This window comes from Trichosurus vulpecula, chromosome 4 (genome assembly GCF_011100635.1).
Source record: "Trichosurus vulpecula isolate mTriVul1 chromosome 4, mTriVul1.pri, whole genome shotgun sequence".
NCBI lineage: Eukaryota > Metazoa > Chordata > Mammalia > Diprotodontia > Phalangeridae > Trichosurus > Trichosurus vulpecula.
Genome location: NC_050576.1, coordinates 63,305,407 through 63,322,521, shown reverse-complemented (window position 1 = coordinate 63,322,521; position 17,115 = coordinate 63,305,407). Strand labels below are relative to the sequence as shown.

Below are 17,115 nucleotides of genomic sequence, written 5' to 3'. Positions count from 1 at the left end.
AGCTCAATTACTACTTTTTTATTAAAATGGAATGTTTTCTCATTTGTACCATTCACCATTTCTTAAAATAGATAAGCAGGGAGAAAAACGGACAGGCTGTTTGCTTTCACCAGCTCTATTTCAAACCCGAGTGATCCCTGTGCTTCTAAAGCTGTTTGAAGTTCACGAAGAACATGTCCGGATGGTGCTTCTTTCTCACATAGATGCCTATGCAAAGTACTTCACTCAGGAGCAGCTGAAAAAAGTCATCTTGCCACAGGTCAGAATGAAATCTGTAGGACTAGCAGCAGTAGGAAATCACTGAATGCAGTGTACTATTGTTTGAGTTAAATTTAATATAATTTGGGGTGTTTTTAGATAAAAGGGAGTAGGAAAAGGGAAGAAACTGGGACTGGAAACAGTGGGCTTTATGTAACGGGCAAAAAGTCTCACCTCTGCTATCTAAACTTAAGAAGAATTACAATCTTTCATGGAATGTGCTTTAGGCTAAAACTTTGTTTTCAAAGTGCTTCACAGAAATGCGTTATTAAGATGCCAGGTTAGTTCATAGTTGTAAACTAAGACTTAAAGGAAAAGCTCTTAGAAATGAAATAAATTCTGGTGGTCCAATTGTAAATGATGCTGATGAAGAAAAGGGGAGTTTTGGTGAATTCTAAGTTCAGTTTGATATAGCAGCCAGAGTTAATGATATTGGAATACAGCATGAGAGACAGCTTCCAGGAGTAAGGAGAAGCTAGTCCCTTCATGCTAGTTTTTAGTTCTTCATCAGAGATGAAAGGATAATGGGAGATGACAACACAGGGTTTTGGGAGGTAGGAAAGAGGGTACTCGTGGAACGCATTTGTCCTTGTTGTGAGCTTGCCCCTTCTAATGCCTTCTGTGACAATGTAGACATGAGCTATAGTGTGAGATTCCCAGGGGAAACTCTAAAGTGGAGGCATAAGAAGAATGCCAATAATGAGTTGGAGAGATCTAGAAGAGGCCCAAGCCATAGGACAGTCACAACCTTGTATGAGTTCAAGGAACTGGGGATGTTCACCCCAGAGGAAAGATTCAGGGTTCAAGAGAGTTCTACCAGTTATCTGAAGGACTGAAGAGGGTTAAGACTTGTTCAGCCTCAGAGGGCAGACAGAACTAAACAGGAAGTGAGAATTTCAGGGAACAGTTTTAGGATTTAAGTCATGATAGACTTGCTAATATAGATTGGGCAGCCTCAGGAGGTCAGGGGTTCTGCCTCTTTGGCCAGTATGCATAGAACTAGATACCTGCTAAGGTCTTTTCCAGTTCTGTGATTCTTTGAAAAGGGAGGCCTCAGAAGAAACATCATTGTAAATTAACCCACCTTCAGATGGAGTGGAAACAGTGGAATGCAGGGGCCAAAAATCTGATGAAAGGGAGAAATGAGAAAGAGAACCATCGCAATCCTTTTTCTTTTGTTTGCATGTACACAAAAACACTTTTTATACATTAACATTTGGATTCTGCCCTAGGTTTTGCTGGGCCTGCGTGATACCAATGATTCCATCGTAGCCATAACACTTCACAGCCTGGCTGTGCTGGTTTCTCTACTTGGACCAGAGGTGGTCGTAGGAGGAGAAAGAACCAAGATATTCAAACGCACAGCACCAAGTTTTACAAAAACAGCTGATGTTTCCCCAGAAGGTAAATAAATGAAAGATGATTAGGGAGTGAAGTCCTTAAAAGGTCCCAGTCACTTCATGTTAAATGTTCTCCAAGAAAGCCACCTTTGGCCACCTTTATCAGAAAGATAAAAAGCTTCTTTATCCATTTCAACTCCTTGGTGTCAAATGAATGTGGTCCAAGTGAAAACCTAATACTTTAAAGAACAACCATTATCTTCTGCCCTGAAATGCAGACAGGTTTTGGGATGATGTGAGATACTTGAGGTAATCAGCAATATGTATCAAAAGCCTACTCCGTCTGCCATTGGTCACTTGAGCTGTCACCTCCTACATAGAAAATATACATCAATCTCTTCTGAGTGTAGAAATACACAGTCAGGTGGTGACACCATTCCTGATGAGTGACCTTGGACAATTTACTTCTTGACGAATTTCCGTTTCCCTCCTCTGTAAAAGGGAGGTGACACTGCTTGTGGTAATGGACATATTTCATTAGTCTGGGGCTTTTCTAGAGATTGTGGGAATGAGCAGAAAGAAGTCTGTAAACCTGATAAGTGTAATAAATGTTAGCTGTTAGCTGTCATTTGTCAGGATTCCTTCCTTACTGAAGAACAGAGAAGTACATAGTTCTTTCATTGACCAGGATTGCTTTTAGAAGTTTTCTAATTTATGGACTATACCTTCTTAAAATAGTGCAGTTTGCTATTTCTGCCTGTACTGCCAATTTTTAATTGAACATTTAGGTGATTAGAAATGGAAATCACCTATAAAAGATAACATTCATTTAAAGGCTTAGGATTTGATTTCTGCTTGCTACCCTTTTCAAAATCATACTTACCTTCAGAAAAGCACCACCAAAGTATCTCTACTGAATGACCTTGGTGTCTGGCTCACTGCCTTTTTTTTACTCCTGCATTCCATGTCTGGTGAGAAGGGAACTTTACAAGCTGGTTTGTAGGTTAAATTTATTTTTATAGCTATTTAGCATCTAGGCAAGAAAAGCAGAACATCCTAATTGTTCAATTATTGGACATTCATAAAGCCATTTCCCTATAGTTTGCAAGTAGACAAGGTCTGCACTACTTCATAGGCTGCTCTTGGATTGGGTATTTTATTATTGTGTTATTTCTTTAGAACTGGAAGGGGCTTTGGAGCTCCATATCCCTCATTTTGCAGATGAGGAAACTACAGTAGTTAACTCACTCAGCCACAGTCCCACAGGCAATATGAAGTAAAGCTGGAATCTGAACCCAGGATTATGCTGTGCTTCTTACAGTTACATTAATGCTGCTTCTCCTTTTTCCAAGCAGCCTGATCTATGCAGCTTCTTCAGCTGCAGCATTGAGCATCATCAGATGTGAACTACTCATACTTCTATTCCTTGTAAAGAAAGCCCGAACCTCAGTTACCTTTGTAATTGTACTTCTCCCACAGGTGAAGAGGCCCCTCAGCCTATTCAGCTCTCCATGAATGGAGTCCCACCAATGAGAAATGCTTCAGGGGATGATACAAACATTCGCTCAAATTCTAAAAAATCAGGAGAGGAATGGCCAGACTGGAGTGAGCCTGAGGAGTCCTCTGAGAACCAGATGGTCAGCATACAGATACTCCCTGTAGAATCATGTGATAATCCTAGGTCTCAACTTAATAATTTGACTCTGGAGGAGACTTGGGATAATTTTGAGCCTGCTGATCCTAAAGCATCTCCAGGGAATGGCCTCAGTACAGCAAGGCCCAGTACTACCAGAGAGCAGAAGCAAGATACTATTGTCCTTCCTTTAGACAAAGAGGAGACCAAGACTGTGAAAGTGAACCCACTCCCAATGGCTGACCCCACAGGAAGCTGGGACGATTCAAAACAAATGAAATTGCCACAAGAGAGGTCTCTTAAGGCTCCATCTGAATTTGGTTTAGGAGAAGAATATACTATTCAGGTGAAAAGAAAACCAATCCAAGATCCTGAGTTGGACTGGTTTGCTGATATGATCCCAGAAATCAAGCCTTCAGAAGCTTTCCTAATCTTACCTGAACTGAGGACAGAGAGGAGAGTTCCCAAAGATGATACCTCACCCATGCTGCAATTTTCGTCAAAATTTGCTGCAAACGAAGCTACTGAGGTGAGGATTGTTTATTCTTAAATTATAGGGTGTTGGAAGGAAATTCTCCTCTAATCATTTCAGTAAAAAAAGCTGTACTCACTTTACTGGTCCAGGATTTTCAGACCAGGTGTCTATTTGTTAACTGATTTAAACCAACTTTGCTATTAGATAGAATCACTGCAGGTGGAAGTTTGCTTTTTATATTAATGGAGAAAACAAATTGAATTTAGGAATTAAAGAAGGAAGATTGAGGCCTTAAAATATGGAGAGAGAGTTGTCAGCATGTTATGATCCAGTTAGCAACCACAATGCAATAATTTTTGTACATATCCTGAAATAAATTTCATTATGAACATTTTTAACTTCTTGTTCATTCTTCTTCTACAGCAGCTCAAGCCAATCTGCTTTGGTATTCATAAGTATTTGCATGAAAAAGACACTCACTGAATAACAGTTAACTTTTTTTTACAAATAAAGTGATCAAAGAGAATAAAATGGGCTTGCTTTATTAATCTTGATTTATGTTAGGCCAGAAGACTAAATAATTAAATAGGTATGCTAATTAATCAATGACCAGTCAGTAAAAGTTTACATACCTTGTCATTTTTTCAGGTTTAGTAGTATTAACAAAGGTTTCAGAATTCCCATCCTAGTTCTTAAGGGTTATCTGGTTTTATAGAATGTCAAGTTATATTTTGGCTCCAAAATGTAAGAGTAAAGCGTGGCCCATTCAGTTCTTCTTAAAGTATTTTATTTCACTTGTTCTTATTGCAGGGAGAAGCTGAAGGCTGGGGAGAAGAGGAGGAATTAAATTGGGAAGAAGATGATAGTAGCTGGTGACAACTAGCATGATGTGGACTCAAGAAAGATTTTCTATATTGGTTTTACAAATTATTACCTCAACAGCAGGCACCTAACAAGAGAGGTCATGATGATCAAACAGAGCCTATTTTTCCTGTACCAGGAAGCTTTTTTTCCCAGTTTGTGCCAACTGCTGTGGAGTAACTGAGACCTATGCTAAAAGCCATGGGTGGAAATAAAGTTCACACCACTGGATTCCAGGAGAAAGGACCTATTGTATCTAAGGCCATATTCCATGAAGAACAAGTGGCTGTGGAAAGTAAAGGTTGTATTTTTTATTTTTCCAGGACAATTCTAGAAAACTGAAGATAATAAATACAAAAATTTTAGTTTCTAACTTAATTTTGTGCCATTTTTTTTTCTATAGCCAGAAGAATAAGTCCCACCGTTAATGGCTCACTTAGAGCGTACATGAAATATTTCAGATATTTGGGCAACTTATTTATTTATTTATATGTACAGCTATATGATGAGGTCCTATGTGAACCTGGCCCTTTTGTGGACTGTTCTAAAAGACACCAAAGTTCTTAATGAGAACATCACTTCTATTCTCTAAACATAACCAATAAAAAATTATTTTCAAGTCTATTCTCAGCTGCTTGTCATAAAAGACACATAATTACATCCACATTTTCACATATGCAATACAATCAAGATAATACTCATTTTACATGATTTTAATGGCAAAATCCTACCTGTGCACAACTTCTTAATGTATTTATCTTTGTTTGTAGCTCCTCTAGTTTCGCTGTTAGCCAACCAGGAGCAGGAGATCTTTGCAGCAATAACTGAACTGTTTCTAAGGCCCCTTCTGCTGTTTGCAATGTTGACCTGTACTCCTCTTCCAGGGGAAACTCCTGCCGTATTCTCTTGGCACAGGGCTGTGAATGAGGATTATCATATATCCATCTGTTCATTTTAGAATGTAGCTTCATTATAATAAAAGTCAGAGCCTGTTTATTAATGGCATAGAGGAGAGAGAACTTCCCTTGGAGCCAGGAAGACTTGGATTCAAGTCTTGCCTTAGACAGATACTGGCTAAGTGACCCAAGTACGTTACAGAAAGGTGCCAACCTTCTTTAGTAGAGGGAATTCCCTAATCCCAATGAAATCACAGGTCCAGGCCTTACCCCTATCCTAAATGCTTTTGCCATTACAACAAAAATGTTATATTCAAACTTTAGCCAATGGTCCACTTCTCTCAAGCTGTAAATAGTAAAATCAGTGAAGTTTTAGCAAGCATTTATTAAACATTATGGGCCTGACATTCTAATGAGGGAAACACGCAAGTTCTATACAGCAAAAGGCTCAGAGGTGGAGAGTATATGAGGAACAAATAATCCAGTATTACCAAGTGTATGGAGGGCTTTAAAAGCCTAAAAGAAGTGTACTGATCCTGAAAATAACAGGGAGCTCTGAGTAGGACAGTAAGGTGGTTAGCCCTATACTTTAGGAAAATCATTTTGGCAGCTGAATGGTAGGTTAGACAAGCAGGAGAACTCAGAAATGTGTCATTAAAATCTAGAAAGGAGAAAATATCCAGGAAATGGGGATTAATAATGTCTATGGTTGCAACTGAGGTCAGGAATGATAAAGACTGAAAAAAAAAGCCATTAGAGTTGGCAATTAAGAGGTTAACAGCAACGTGGAGACAGGCTTAGGGAATTTATTGTGATAAAATCTACCCCTGATCCAATCCTGTTGCTTTATGGTGGCACATCATTTTTAACCAAAAGGAGCATCAACCAACTGGATAATCCTGTTTTCAATAGTCTCAACTCACCAGACTTGGCTCTAAATAACCTTATTAAGTTTGGAATATAAAATGAAGTCAATCTGTAAAAAAATTATTTGCTGCAGTGTGTGTGTGGGAAATTTCATGTTCTCCATATCATCACAGATAGGAAATACAATGATTCAACTTTTTAGTGCTTGATGGTGAGGAAGTATGATAAAAAGGTTCCAATGTAATAAGTACAGGACTGTTTTATAACTCATTAAAACAAAATCCATAGACTAAGGAGCCTAAACTGCTAACTCATGCTTAACTCATTCTCTTTGCCGCTGAGCAGTACAAAAAGGCTCTATGTGAAGAGTAGTGAGTGAAAGGGTCTGTGGCTTGTGAAATGTATCTGATAATACTATTGTTAGCACCTAGTGGTACTTAGGTTCCTTGTTTCATAATTTTTCCATCCTCTGACCAATTAAAAGTTTGAATGAAGAGGCACATACCTGTAAAGTTGACAAACATCTTTCTCTTTCAACCTTTATTTTAACAAAGTATCCATTTAAGATTTGCTTTTCCTGCTTAATCCGGTCCACTCTGGCACGTGCTGTTTCATCTACCAGTCCAGTCTGTGAGAAAGGCCACAAAAACGCAACATAAGCACATGCAGCCTATTACTAGGAACCATTCAATGTAAGAGTCAAACAGTAAAGATAACGGTTTTAATACACATGCACAAATGTTTATTTTTAATGGTACCAAATGAAAAGACAAAGAATGCAATTAAAGTAAGTACATTACCACAGGTGCCTGGTGCAATGCACTGCACACACCAACTGTCAGGGAATGTAAAGATGATTCAAGCTTGAGGAAAAAGAGTTTGAACTAGATGACCTGAAATCTCTTCCAACCTTGGGACACTGTGATCATGTAAGACTTTGTGAGATGGAACTCAAAACTCAAAAATGGTTTAAGATCAGAGAGAGCAGAAGGGGCACTATGTCAAAAACAGAAACATGGATATCCATGGCTCTGCAAAAGCAGTATCCACTCCTTTACTCCTACAGCTCCCTCCTAGATCAGAGCTCTGTCCCTCCAATAGTCTCATTGCTTTCCTTTTTTCCAGTCTCTCCCTCTCTAGTCCAGAGCTGCCAGTTTGATACCCCTCAGTCACTCACTGGGGCTCTAGAATAAATTCCTGTTCAGCATTTAAAATCTTAATGAGCTGCCTCTAGTCCATCTTTTTAGACTCAAGTGTTACTACATCCCCACACACACTTTATATTTTAGGCAAATGGGCCTGCTTACTCTTTCTCATACATGATATTCCACCTCATGTCTCTGCTTTCATAGACTTCTTGATAACCAAAGAAGAAAATCTGAGCAAAGTCAAATGTGTCTTTCTGATGTCAAGGTAGAAAGTAGGGTTGTTAGGTGGAAGAGGACTCAAGCCTGTCCTGTTCCATCCCTAATGGCTAAACAGTGGTTCAGGGGACTATATTTTGATTCAATCTTAGGAAAAACTTTCAAAATGTTAAGAACTGTTTAGAAATGGTTTGGGTTGCCTCATAAGAGTCATGTTCCCCACCACTTAAGGTCTTTGAGCAGTGGCTGGATGACCATTTGTTAGAACAGACGTCAGACTGGTGTTTTCTTAAAGGTTGGACTGCATGACTTTGAGGTCCTTACTAGCACTGAGTTTCAACATTCTTTAAATTTTAGGAAAGCAGTTCAGAAGAACTGTGAAGGTCTCAAAAGTGAAATTTTGAAAACTTAGCTGTAAAGAACGCTGAAGAAGAAGGAAAGGAGGAAGCATCTAAGGAGACTGGGTCTTACAGAAGGGTCACTGATGAGCTCAAATGAAAACTTTATGTACAAAGGAAGGGGCATACATAATGAAGGTATATACAAAAGAAAGGTAAAAGAAGGGTAAAAATAGTATCAGGAAGATTAAAGCCTGGGCTGAATTTAGGTTTGTAAAAAATTATAAGGATGATAAAAATATTAGGCATATTTGGACCAGAAAACAGAAGAGATTGGGGTGTCGCTTTGGGCATATCATGTATGTTAACAGACTGTCAAGAGAAATGAGAATATGTGATATTTCACAAATCCAGATCAAATAATTTTCATTAATTTCTTCTAAAGCTGTATGTTAAAAAGTCTATAGACTATTAAATGGATTTTATATAATACTTTCTTGGGGGAAAAAAGCAAACACTATAGTATTACAAAGGAAAAGAACTAGGCATAAGTTAGATTTAGGACACAAGTAAAAAGGATTATTTTCCCATACCTACTCATCTTTCGTGCTTATACACATTGTGGTATCACACAACTTAAAGAGTATATGTTCAGGGCTCTAGCTCCCTGAATCAGTGAGCTGTGGCAGTCACCAGACTTCTCAACCCACAAACACCAAAGACTACAGAGAAGAACTGCAGAACCCACAAAACAGCAGAGGGAAGCAGGGCTCCAGCCCAGGACAGCCTGGATGGTCGCTGGGTGAGGTCTACCAAGCACTGAGCTGAGAGTGGAGGGGAGCGGAGCCCAGCATGGGCGGTGGCAGGACCAACCAGACCGGGAGGAACAGGCCCTAGCACCCTGAATCAGTGAGCTGTGGCAGTTACCAGACTTCTCAACCCACAAACACCAAAGACAACAGAGGTTAGTGGGAAAAGCTGCAGGAACAGAGTGTAAGGAGTTTGCAGTTGGGCCACCACCCCAGGGGCAGCAGAGGTGGTGCAGCTACAGAACTACAGCTGCAGTTGCTTCTGGCCCCAGACCCACCTGGTGGGAGAAATTAAGTGGCAGATCACAGCAGGCTTGCAGAGAAATGAGAATGATGTGAGAAAACCATGAAAAACAAGTCAATGACTTGCTAAAGGAGACCCAAAAAGATACACAAAAAAATACTGAAGAAAACAACACCTTAAAAACTAACTCAAATGGCAAAGGAGCTCCAAAAAGCCAATGAGAAGAAGAATGCCTTGAAAGGCAGAATTAGCCAATTGGAAAAGGAGTTCCAAAAGACCACTGAAGAAAATACTACCTTAAAAATTAGATTGGAGAAAGTGGAAGCTAGTGACTTGATGAGAAATCAAAATATTATCAAACAGAACCAAAGGAATGAAAAAATGGAAGATTGTGAAATATCTCATTGGAAAAACCACTGACCTGGAAAATAGATCCAGGAGAGATAATTTAAAAATTATTGGACTACCTGAAAGCCAGGATCAAAAAAAGAGCCTAGATATCATCTTTCAAGAAATTATCAAGGAAAACTGCCCTGATATTCTAGAGCCACAGGGTAAAATAGAAATTGAAAGAATCCACTGATCACCTCCTGAAAAAGATCCCAAAAAGAAAACTCCTAGGATTATTGTTGCCAAATTCCAGAGCTCCCAGATCAAGGAGAAAACACTGCAAGCAGCCAGAAAGAAACAATTTGAGTAGTGTGGAAACACAATCAGAATAACCTAAGATCTAGCAGCTTCTACATTAAGAGATTGAAGGGCTTGGAATACAATATTCTGGAGGTCAGTGGAGCTAGGATTAAAACCAAGAATCACCTACCCAGCAAAACTGAGTATCATGCTCCAAGGCAAAATATGGACTTTCAATAAAATAGAGGACTTTCAAGCTTTCTCAGTGAAAAGACCAGAGCTGAATAGAAAATTTGACTTTCAAACACAAGAATGAAGAGAAGCATGAAAAGGTAAACAAGAGAAAGAAATCACAAGGGACTTACTAAAGTTGAACTGTTTTGTCTATATTCCTACATGGAAAGATGATGTGCATGATTCATGAGACCTCAATATTAGGGTAGCTGAAGGGAATATGCATATATATATACATACATACATATATATGTATGTATATATATATGTGTGTGTATGTATATATATGTGTGTGTTTGTATGTATGTGTATATGTATGTGGGTGTATATACATGTATATACATATATAGACACACACACACATATATATACATACATACATACATATATATACACACATATACATACATATATATAGACAGAGGGCACAGGATGGGTTGAACATGAAGGGATGATATCTAAAAAAATCAAATCAAATCAAATTAAGGGATGAGAGAGGAATATAGTGAGAGAGGGAAAAAGGGAGAGATAAAATGGGGTAAATTATCTCGCATAAATGTGGCAAGAAAAAGCAGTTCTGTAGGAAGGGAAGAGGGGCCGGTGAGGGGGAATGAGTGAATCTTGCTCTCATCGGATTTGACCTGAGGAGGGAATACCATACACACCCAATTGGGTATCTTAACCCACAGGAAAGGAGGAGGAAGATAAAAAAGGGGGATGATAGAAAGGAGGGCAGATGGGGGAGGAGGAAATCAAAACCAAACACTTTCAAAAAGGGACAGGGTCAAGGGAGAAAATTCAATAAAGGCAGATAGGTTAGGAAGGAGCAAAGTATAGTTAGTCTTTCACAACATGAGTATTGTGGAAGGGTTTTACATAAGATACGCATGTGGCCTATGTTGAATCACTTGCCTTCTTAGGGAGGGTGGGTGGGGAGGGAAGAGGGGAGAGAATTTGGAACTCAAAGTTTTAAAAACAGATGTTCAAAAACAAAAAAAAAAGTTTTTGCATGCAACGAGGAAATTATATACATAGGCAATGGGGCGTAGAAATTTATCTTGCCCTACAAGAAAGGAAGGGAAAAGGGGATGGGAGGGGAGTGGGGTGACAGAAGGGAGGGCTGACTGGGGAATAGGGCAACCAAAATATACGCCATCTTGGAGTGGGGGGAGGGTAGAAATGGGGAGAAAATTCTTAATTCGAACTCATATGAAAATCAATGCTGAAAACTAAATATATTAAATAAATTTAAATTAAAAAAAGAGTATATCTTCAACCAGAAAAGTTTTCAGGACAACCCAAGTACAAATTACATGAAATACATTTTTTTCACTTCATTTAGCTTCAAAATCTAATTGGTGTCTCATTATTCAATTCAATAAATAATCTACCAAGTGTCAATTACATACAAGACACTGCTAAGGTACATGGACAAAAATGAAACTAACCTTGACTTTAAGGAGTTTACATCTTCCCAAGGAGAAAAAAAACCTCTCCATAGAAAAATATTATTACAAGGGAATATAATTATAGGAAGGAAAGAAGATTAACAGCTGGGTGGGGGAAAACATGGCAGAGATCAAGAAAAGCTTCACTGAGAAAACGTTACTTCCCTGAACTGACCTGAGCCTAGAAAAATGAAAAAGGGCTCAGATTCAATCTAGCTCAGCTCAGACTGTTCTGGCCCACTGGCATCAGCATCACAAATGCTTAGGTTCCCCAGGAGTCTACCCAATATGGTGAAACTTCAATAAACTTTGTTTTTCGAAAAAAAAAAAAAAAAAAGGAGGGACAGCTTTTGTCAATGCCCAGAAGCACTATCTTGAATGCTGAATGTATCTTCGAAGGACAGCGTGAAATAAGCCTAGAAAGCAAGACTTTTGAGCAATGGCAATTTTTTGATCAGACCTTTGCCTTAGGAACACTATATTGAAAACTGAGTGGAGAACTGATTGGAAAGGGGAGAAAGTGGCACAGGAGAGACTGATTATAAGGCTATTACAATAATTTGGGCAGCAGGTGATAAGACCTGAACCAAGATAGTGGTCATGAAAGTAAAAAGAAGTGGAAAGATAGAAAAGACATTATGGAAGCAGAATTGACAAACCCTGGCAGCTGACTAGATGTGAGGAAGAGAGAAGAGTTGTAGATCATGACATAGAATTATGATTATAAACTAGGATAAAGGAGAGAAATGTGGAGGAGGGGAGACTTTAATGAGTAAGCTGAGGAGTTCCATTTGAAATATTTATGAGAAATACAGATGGAGTGTTTGGGCAGACAATTGGAAATGAAAGAATGGAGAGAATTCAGTAAAGAGATTAGGGTGGATACACAGGGATGAGAGTCAACTGATTGGCATTAAGATAATCGAAAGCCCATCCTAGCAGCCTTTGTAACCCATGGGTCATCCTTAACTCCTTCCTATCCCTCACCCCCCATATCCAACGAGCTGCCATGCTTTGCTGAAAGAAAGAACAAATGACACTGCAGAAAGGGACTACGGACGAGCTCTCTTCCAGAAAACATAAAATGATTATGAATGGAAAGAATACAAGGAGCAGTCTAATACTATTTGGGGATCTCAAAGAAAAATAAGGTTTTTTTTAATATTGTTATATAAAATAGAATACAAATAAAGTGATAAGCAGGCATGCATTATTCAAAATAAATTTAACTAAAAGGAAACCTTCAAGGTATTACATTTATAATATTTCACAGAAAGTTTATATAAAAGTGAACACAAAATAGGTCTATATTTTGGCTCTATAAATAAAATACCTTCTCTAGAAAGCATATAACCTTGTTCTTAGTTTCTTCAGAATTAAGACACTGTGGAACTATATCTTCATGGTTTGTTCCCTGTTGATAAATATTTTAAACAAGTTATCAGTACTTTTTTCATTGTATTACAACAAATCATAAGAAACAGTGTGGAGTAACAGATAAAAAGGGTGTCATGAAACCCTGGGTTCAGGTCCTGTCTCTAATGGATACCAGTGCTGTCCTATTATATAGGAATGTCTGCCTAACAGCATTAACTAGAGAAATAAAAACACATTGGGGAAGTAATGTTACAGGAGTCACTTGGCTCTTTTAAAAAATGCTATAGGGGCAGCAAGGTGGCGCAGTGGAGCCACCGGCCCTGGAGTTCAAATCCAGCCTCAGACACTTGACACACTAGTTGTGTGACCTTGGGCAAGTCACTTAACCCCAATTGCCCTGCCTTCCCCCTGCAAAAAAAAAAATGCTATAAACAAAATAAGCAGACTGTCACACAGGACAATTAACACTACTGGGGTTGAATTCAATTTGTGATTCAGGTAATTGTTCAAATAATGTCACAGAAAGGATGTGTAATCTTAAAGTGGCTTTGGTTATAAAAATGTTTTGATGAGACAATTTTGAAAAGACTTTTGTTGGGGGGACGTTATGTCTGAAAAGGTCTTGCCATGGTGCAGTAACCCTTTTCTGTATATGTCTTTTCCTTCTTATTTATATATTACATATGACTTTATGTAAGCTATTTGACATCAGAAACTCTGCTGCCTTTGTATTCTTAGCACCTAGCAAGGCCCCTGATACACAGGAAGCAACTAAAAAAATGTTTACTGAACAAATGTCTTTCTCACTCTTTAATTTCTCTTCATTCATTCAAACAACACTTAAGTTTTTCTTGTGTGCAATGTTGATGCTGTAAGGTTTACAAAGACACTAATTAAGGTAACACTCTTGCTTTCAAGGAATTTCTTCTGTTCCTTTTTACCTCCCTTTGGTGAAATAAATGTATTATTTGATGCATATATTGAATAATTTTATATTGCGCAACCTTTCAACTAAATGGCATCTCATCAGTTAAGCTGCTGTTTACTTGCATGTGGCCTTTAATGTGCGACAGTGGTTCTGCAAAATCCAGGCTCTCTATTCCTGCACTGGGCAGCTAGGTGGCACAGTATATAGAGTGCTGGGCTTAGAATCAGGAAGACTCATCTTCCAGAGTTCAAATCCAGCCTCAGACACTTACTAGCTGTGGGCAAGTCATTAATTTCCTCATCTGTAAATAAGCTGGAGAAGGAACTGGCAAACTAGTCCAGAATCTTTGTCAAGAAAGCCTCAAATGGGCCACGAAGAGTTGGACACAACTGAAATGACTGAACAACAGCATCCCTGCATTAAATGACAATGGATGTTCTTAAAGCCCGCAAAATCTGAAGGAGAATAATAGAACCTTCAGTGTTTCCATTTGAAAAGCAACCTATTCCAAGATAAAATAATTTCACTAGTCAATCATTATTGGAACAAGCTCTTTTTAAATATATAATAATAGTTGCCATTTATACTGTGCTTTTAAAAAAACTGCTTTCACAATACCACTTCTAGGGCTGTATCCCAAAGAGATCATAGAAGTGGGAAATGGACCAGTATGTATGAAAATATTTATAGCAGCTCTTTTTGTGGTGGCAAAGAACTGGAAATCAAGGGGATGCCCATCAACTGGGGAATGGCTGAACAAGTTGTGGCATATGAACATAATGGAATACTGTTGTGCTATAAGAACTAGGGAAGATATGGACTTCATAATAACCTGGAAAGACCTACATGATCTGAAGCTGAATGAGGGGAGCAGAACCAGGAGAACATTCCACACTATTACAGACACACGATATCTGTGATGACTAACTCTGATAGACTTGGCTCTTCTCAACAATGCAAGGTTCTAGGACAGCTCCAAAAGACTCACGATGGAGAGAGCTGTGCATATCCCAAGAAAGAATTACGGAGTCTGAATGCAAACTGAGGCAAACTATTTGCTCTCTCTCTTTTTTTCTTCTTTTTTGGTTTTGTTTCTTCTTTCTCATGATTCATTCCATTGGTTGTGATTCTTCTTTACAACTTGACTACTGTGTAAGTTTAATGGGAAAGTATATGTAGAACCCATATTGGATTGCATGCCGTCTTGGGGGAGGAGAGAGAGGGGGAGAAAATTTGGAACCCCAAAACCTGTGGAACTGAGTGTTGTAAACCAAAAATAAAAAATATATTTAAAAAAAAATTGCTTTCAGTTCCAACTTTTTTGTCCACCCTCCAACCCCTTCCTCACTCATTAAAGACAAGCAATATAATACCCATTATCCATAGGAAGCCACGCAACCCAGAATTGGATGACGGTTAAAGGAGATGCCAAACGTAACCCAGTCTTATACCCACTTTCTGATCAGGTGTTTAATCCCCTCACCATCTCTGGACACTGGACACCGGTGCTACTATTTCTACCACCTCCAAGGCCCAGTGCTGGAGTCACTTCTGGCCAGCCCCCACCTCAGTGCTGCAGACCTCTCTCTCTATCCTGGATTGGAAAATGGCTCACTTTGACTTGTTCATTATGCTTCTTAGAATTCAATTTGACATGCTTTTTAAAGTTGTTTAGAGGAGAATGTTAAGAAGAGCTTTGAAAAAAATGTTCCCTTTACTCAGCTCTTCTTGGCTCTGCCCCCTCAAAACATGCTCATTAAATTGTTTTTCTTCTTAAAGGGATGAAGTTGCTATTGGCTAATCATACTGACACCTCTGGTAGCCTTTATAGTCAAATGTGTTTATATGTAAGAAGCCTTGCAATCTGTGGCTGTGTAACAAGATTTCCCTCAGGAAGTGAACCAGACCTAACTAATGACTTTGGTCTAATTAGTGCTATGCTCTAAATGAAGGACCAGAAACAGGTACCACTAAGGTTCATGTACAACCCACCAGTTACTGAAGACAGAAAATTCTCATACGATACAGTAGTTATTTATTGGTTTAATAAAAAATATTAGTGAATTCATCCAATTGAACTAGTCTTACACTTACCTCTGCAAAATCTGTAAATGCCTCCAAGGTATGCTGTTCTATCAGCCAACTCTTATCAGTCAACAGCAAGGTAAAAATGGAAGGCAAACTAGGTAAAATTCTTTCCTGCAAGAAGAGAAGAGCTTATTAGACAAAGGGGAAAAAAAAGGCCTCAGTTAATGTAAGATCAACAATGGATTATGTTTTATTATTTTTATATTTCAAAAGACATAGAGTAACCTGCAACATTTTCAAACAAGAGATTCACAAGCAGCAAAGTAAAGGTGTCATCAAAGAAACGTATGAGGAAAAGATGAACTGGTCGTGTAATAAGGATAACCTGCGGAAAGACTGTGTACCAGTAGTTTTCTTGTAATGTCTAGAGAAATCAAGGGAAGTCCCCAGCTCACTTGGTAGACTCCCAATGACAAACTTACAGGTGGGCAAGGCCAAAAGTTGCACAGGATGGCCAGGCAGTGAAGCCTTGTGATCAGAATCTCTGGAGGGAACACCACACATTGACAAAATAAGGCATCCATGTAAGTATGTAATTGATTATTCTTTATAAGCTTAATTCTTATGTTGGTTAAAAATATTAATTTCTTTTAAAATATTCTATAATTCAATTTTCTCACTATTCACAATTTTTAACATAAACATCTAATAATCCAAAATCATAGTAAATTTTGTGCCCTGATGAATTTTTACATTCACTAGGAACAACTCGGGCAAAATAAAAATTTTTTTGGAAAAAAAAATCTTTAGCTTTTTTGGAACAAAGTTATTTCTTCAATAATAAGAATAAAGTACAATTGACTCAGATAATAATTTGAGGTCCACCAAATTCTGCACAACCATTAGAAAAACACATCCCCAGAGCCTCAAATTCACAATTTATAACTCAATTTACAGTAAGTTTTAAGGTTCTTCCTACACACATACACTCTCTCTCTCTCTCTCTCTCTAATTGAAACCTTTAGAGCACTTGGGAGTAAAGGCAAAACAAATAATTTTTTTAGTCAAACGTTGATAGCTATGCATAGATACAAACTTTGGAATTCACATCTTTTCAATTCTGGTCTTAGGGATTGATGAGCATCTTAAATCAAATAAATGTGAAATGAGGTCAAAACAAGGTGAGAAAAAGATTTTCATCCAATACAGATTCTTTGCCTGTTTCATTTCTAAGGACCTACAAAAAATAGGTTGTCAAAGGCACCAGCATCTGCGCAATCACCCAGGCTTGCAACTGGATGTTATCTGTGGCTCCTGACTCTTTCTACCCATATCCATTCTAGTGCTAAGGCCTATAATTTTTATCTTCATAACAGCTCTTGTAT

The 17,115-nt window shown here is 38.4% G+C and overlaps 2 protein-coding genes across 4 annotated transcripts in view; one reads left to right on the top strand and one right to left on the bottom strand.

Moving 5' to 3' along the window:
- Nucleotides 1–5,190, top strand: part of SCYL3 (SCY1 like pseudokinase 3) — a 32,950-nt gene extending 27,760 nt beyond the window's left edge. For 2 of the 3 annotated variants that reach the window (XM_036753464.1, XM_036753465.1), the window contains exons 10-13: nucleotides 72–259; nucleotides 1,491–1,662; nucleotides 3,078–3,760; nucleotides 4,517–5,178. In XM_036753464.1, coding sequence (XP_036609359.1) covers nucleotides 72–259; nucleotides 1,491–1,662; nucleotides 3,078–3,760; nucleotides 4,517–4,582 — 1,109 coding nt within the window. In that variant the 3' untranslated portion in view covers nucleotides 4,583–5,178. Of the gene's footprint in view, nucleotides 1–71; nucleotides 260–1,490; nucleotides 1,663–3,077; nucleotides 3,761–4,516 lie in introns of all 3 variants that reach the window. The other variant, XM_036753463.1, reaches the window with a different exon arrangement.
- C4H1orf112 (chromosome 4 C1orf112 homolog) overlaps nucleotides 4,233–17,115 on the bottom strand; it is a 68,068-nt gene continuing 55,185 nt past the window's right edge. Inside the window, exons 20-24 of the mRNA XM_036753468.1 lie at nucleotides 15,797–15,901; nucleotides 12,731–12,811; nucleotides 6,836–6,958; nucleotides 5,299–5,484; nucleotides 4,233–4,530 (exon numbers count right to left, since the gene is read on the bottom strand). Of these exons, the coding sequence (XP_036609363.1) occupies nucleotides 4,498–4,530; nucleotides 5,299–5,484; nucleotides 6,836–6,958; nucleotides 12,731–12,811; nucleotides 15,797–15,901 (528 nt within the window). The 3' untranslated portion in view covers nucleotides 4,233–4,497. The remainder of the gene's footprint in view (nucleotides 4,531–5,298; nucleotides 5,485–6,835; nucleotides 6,959–12,730; nucleotides 12,812–15,796; nucleotides 15,902–17,115) is intronic.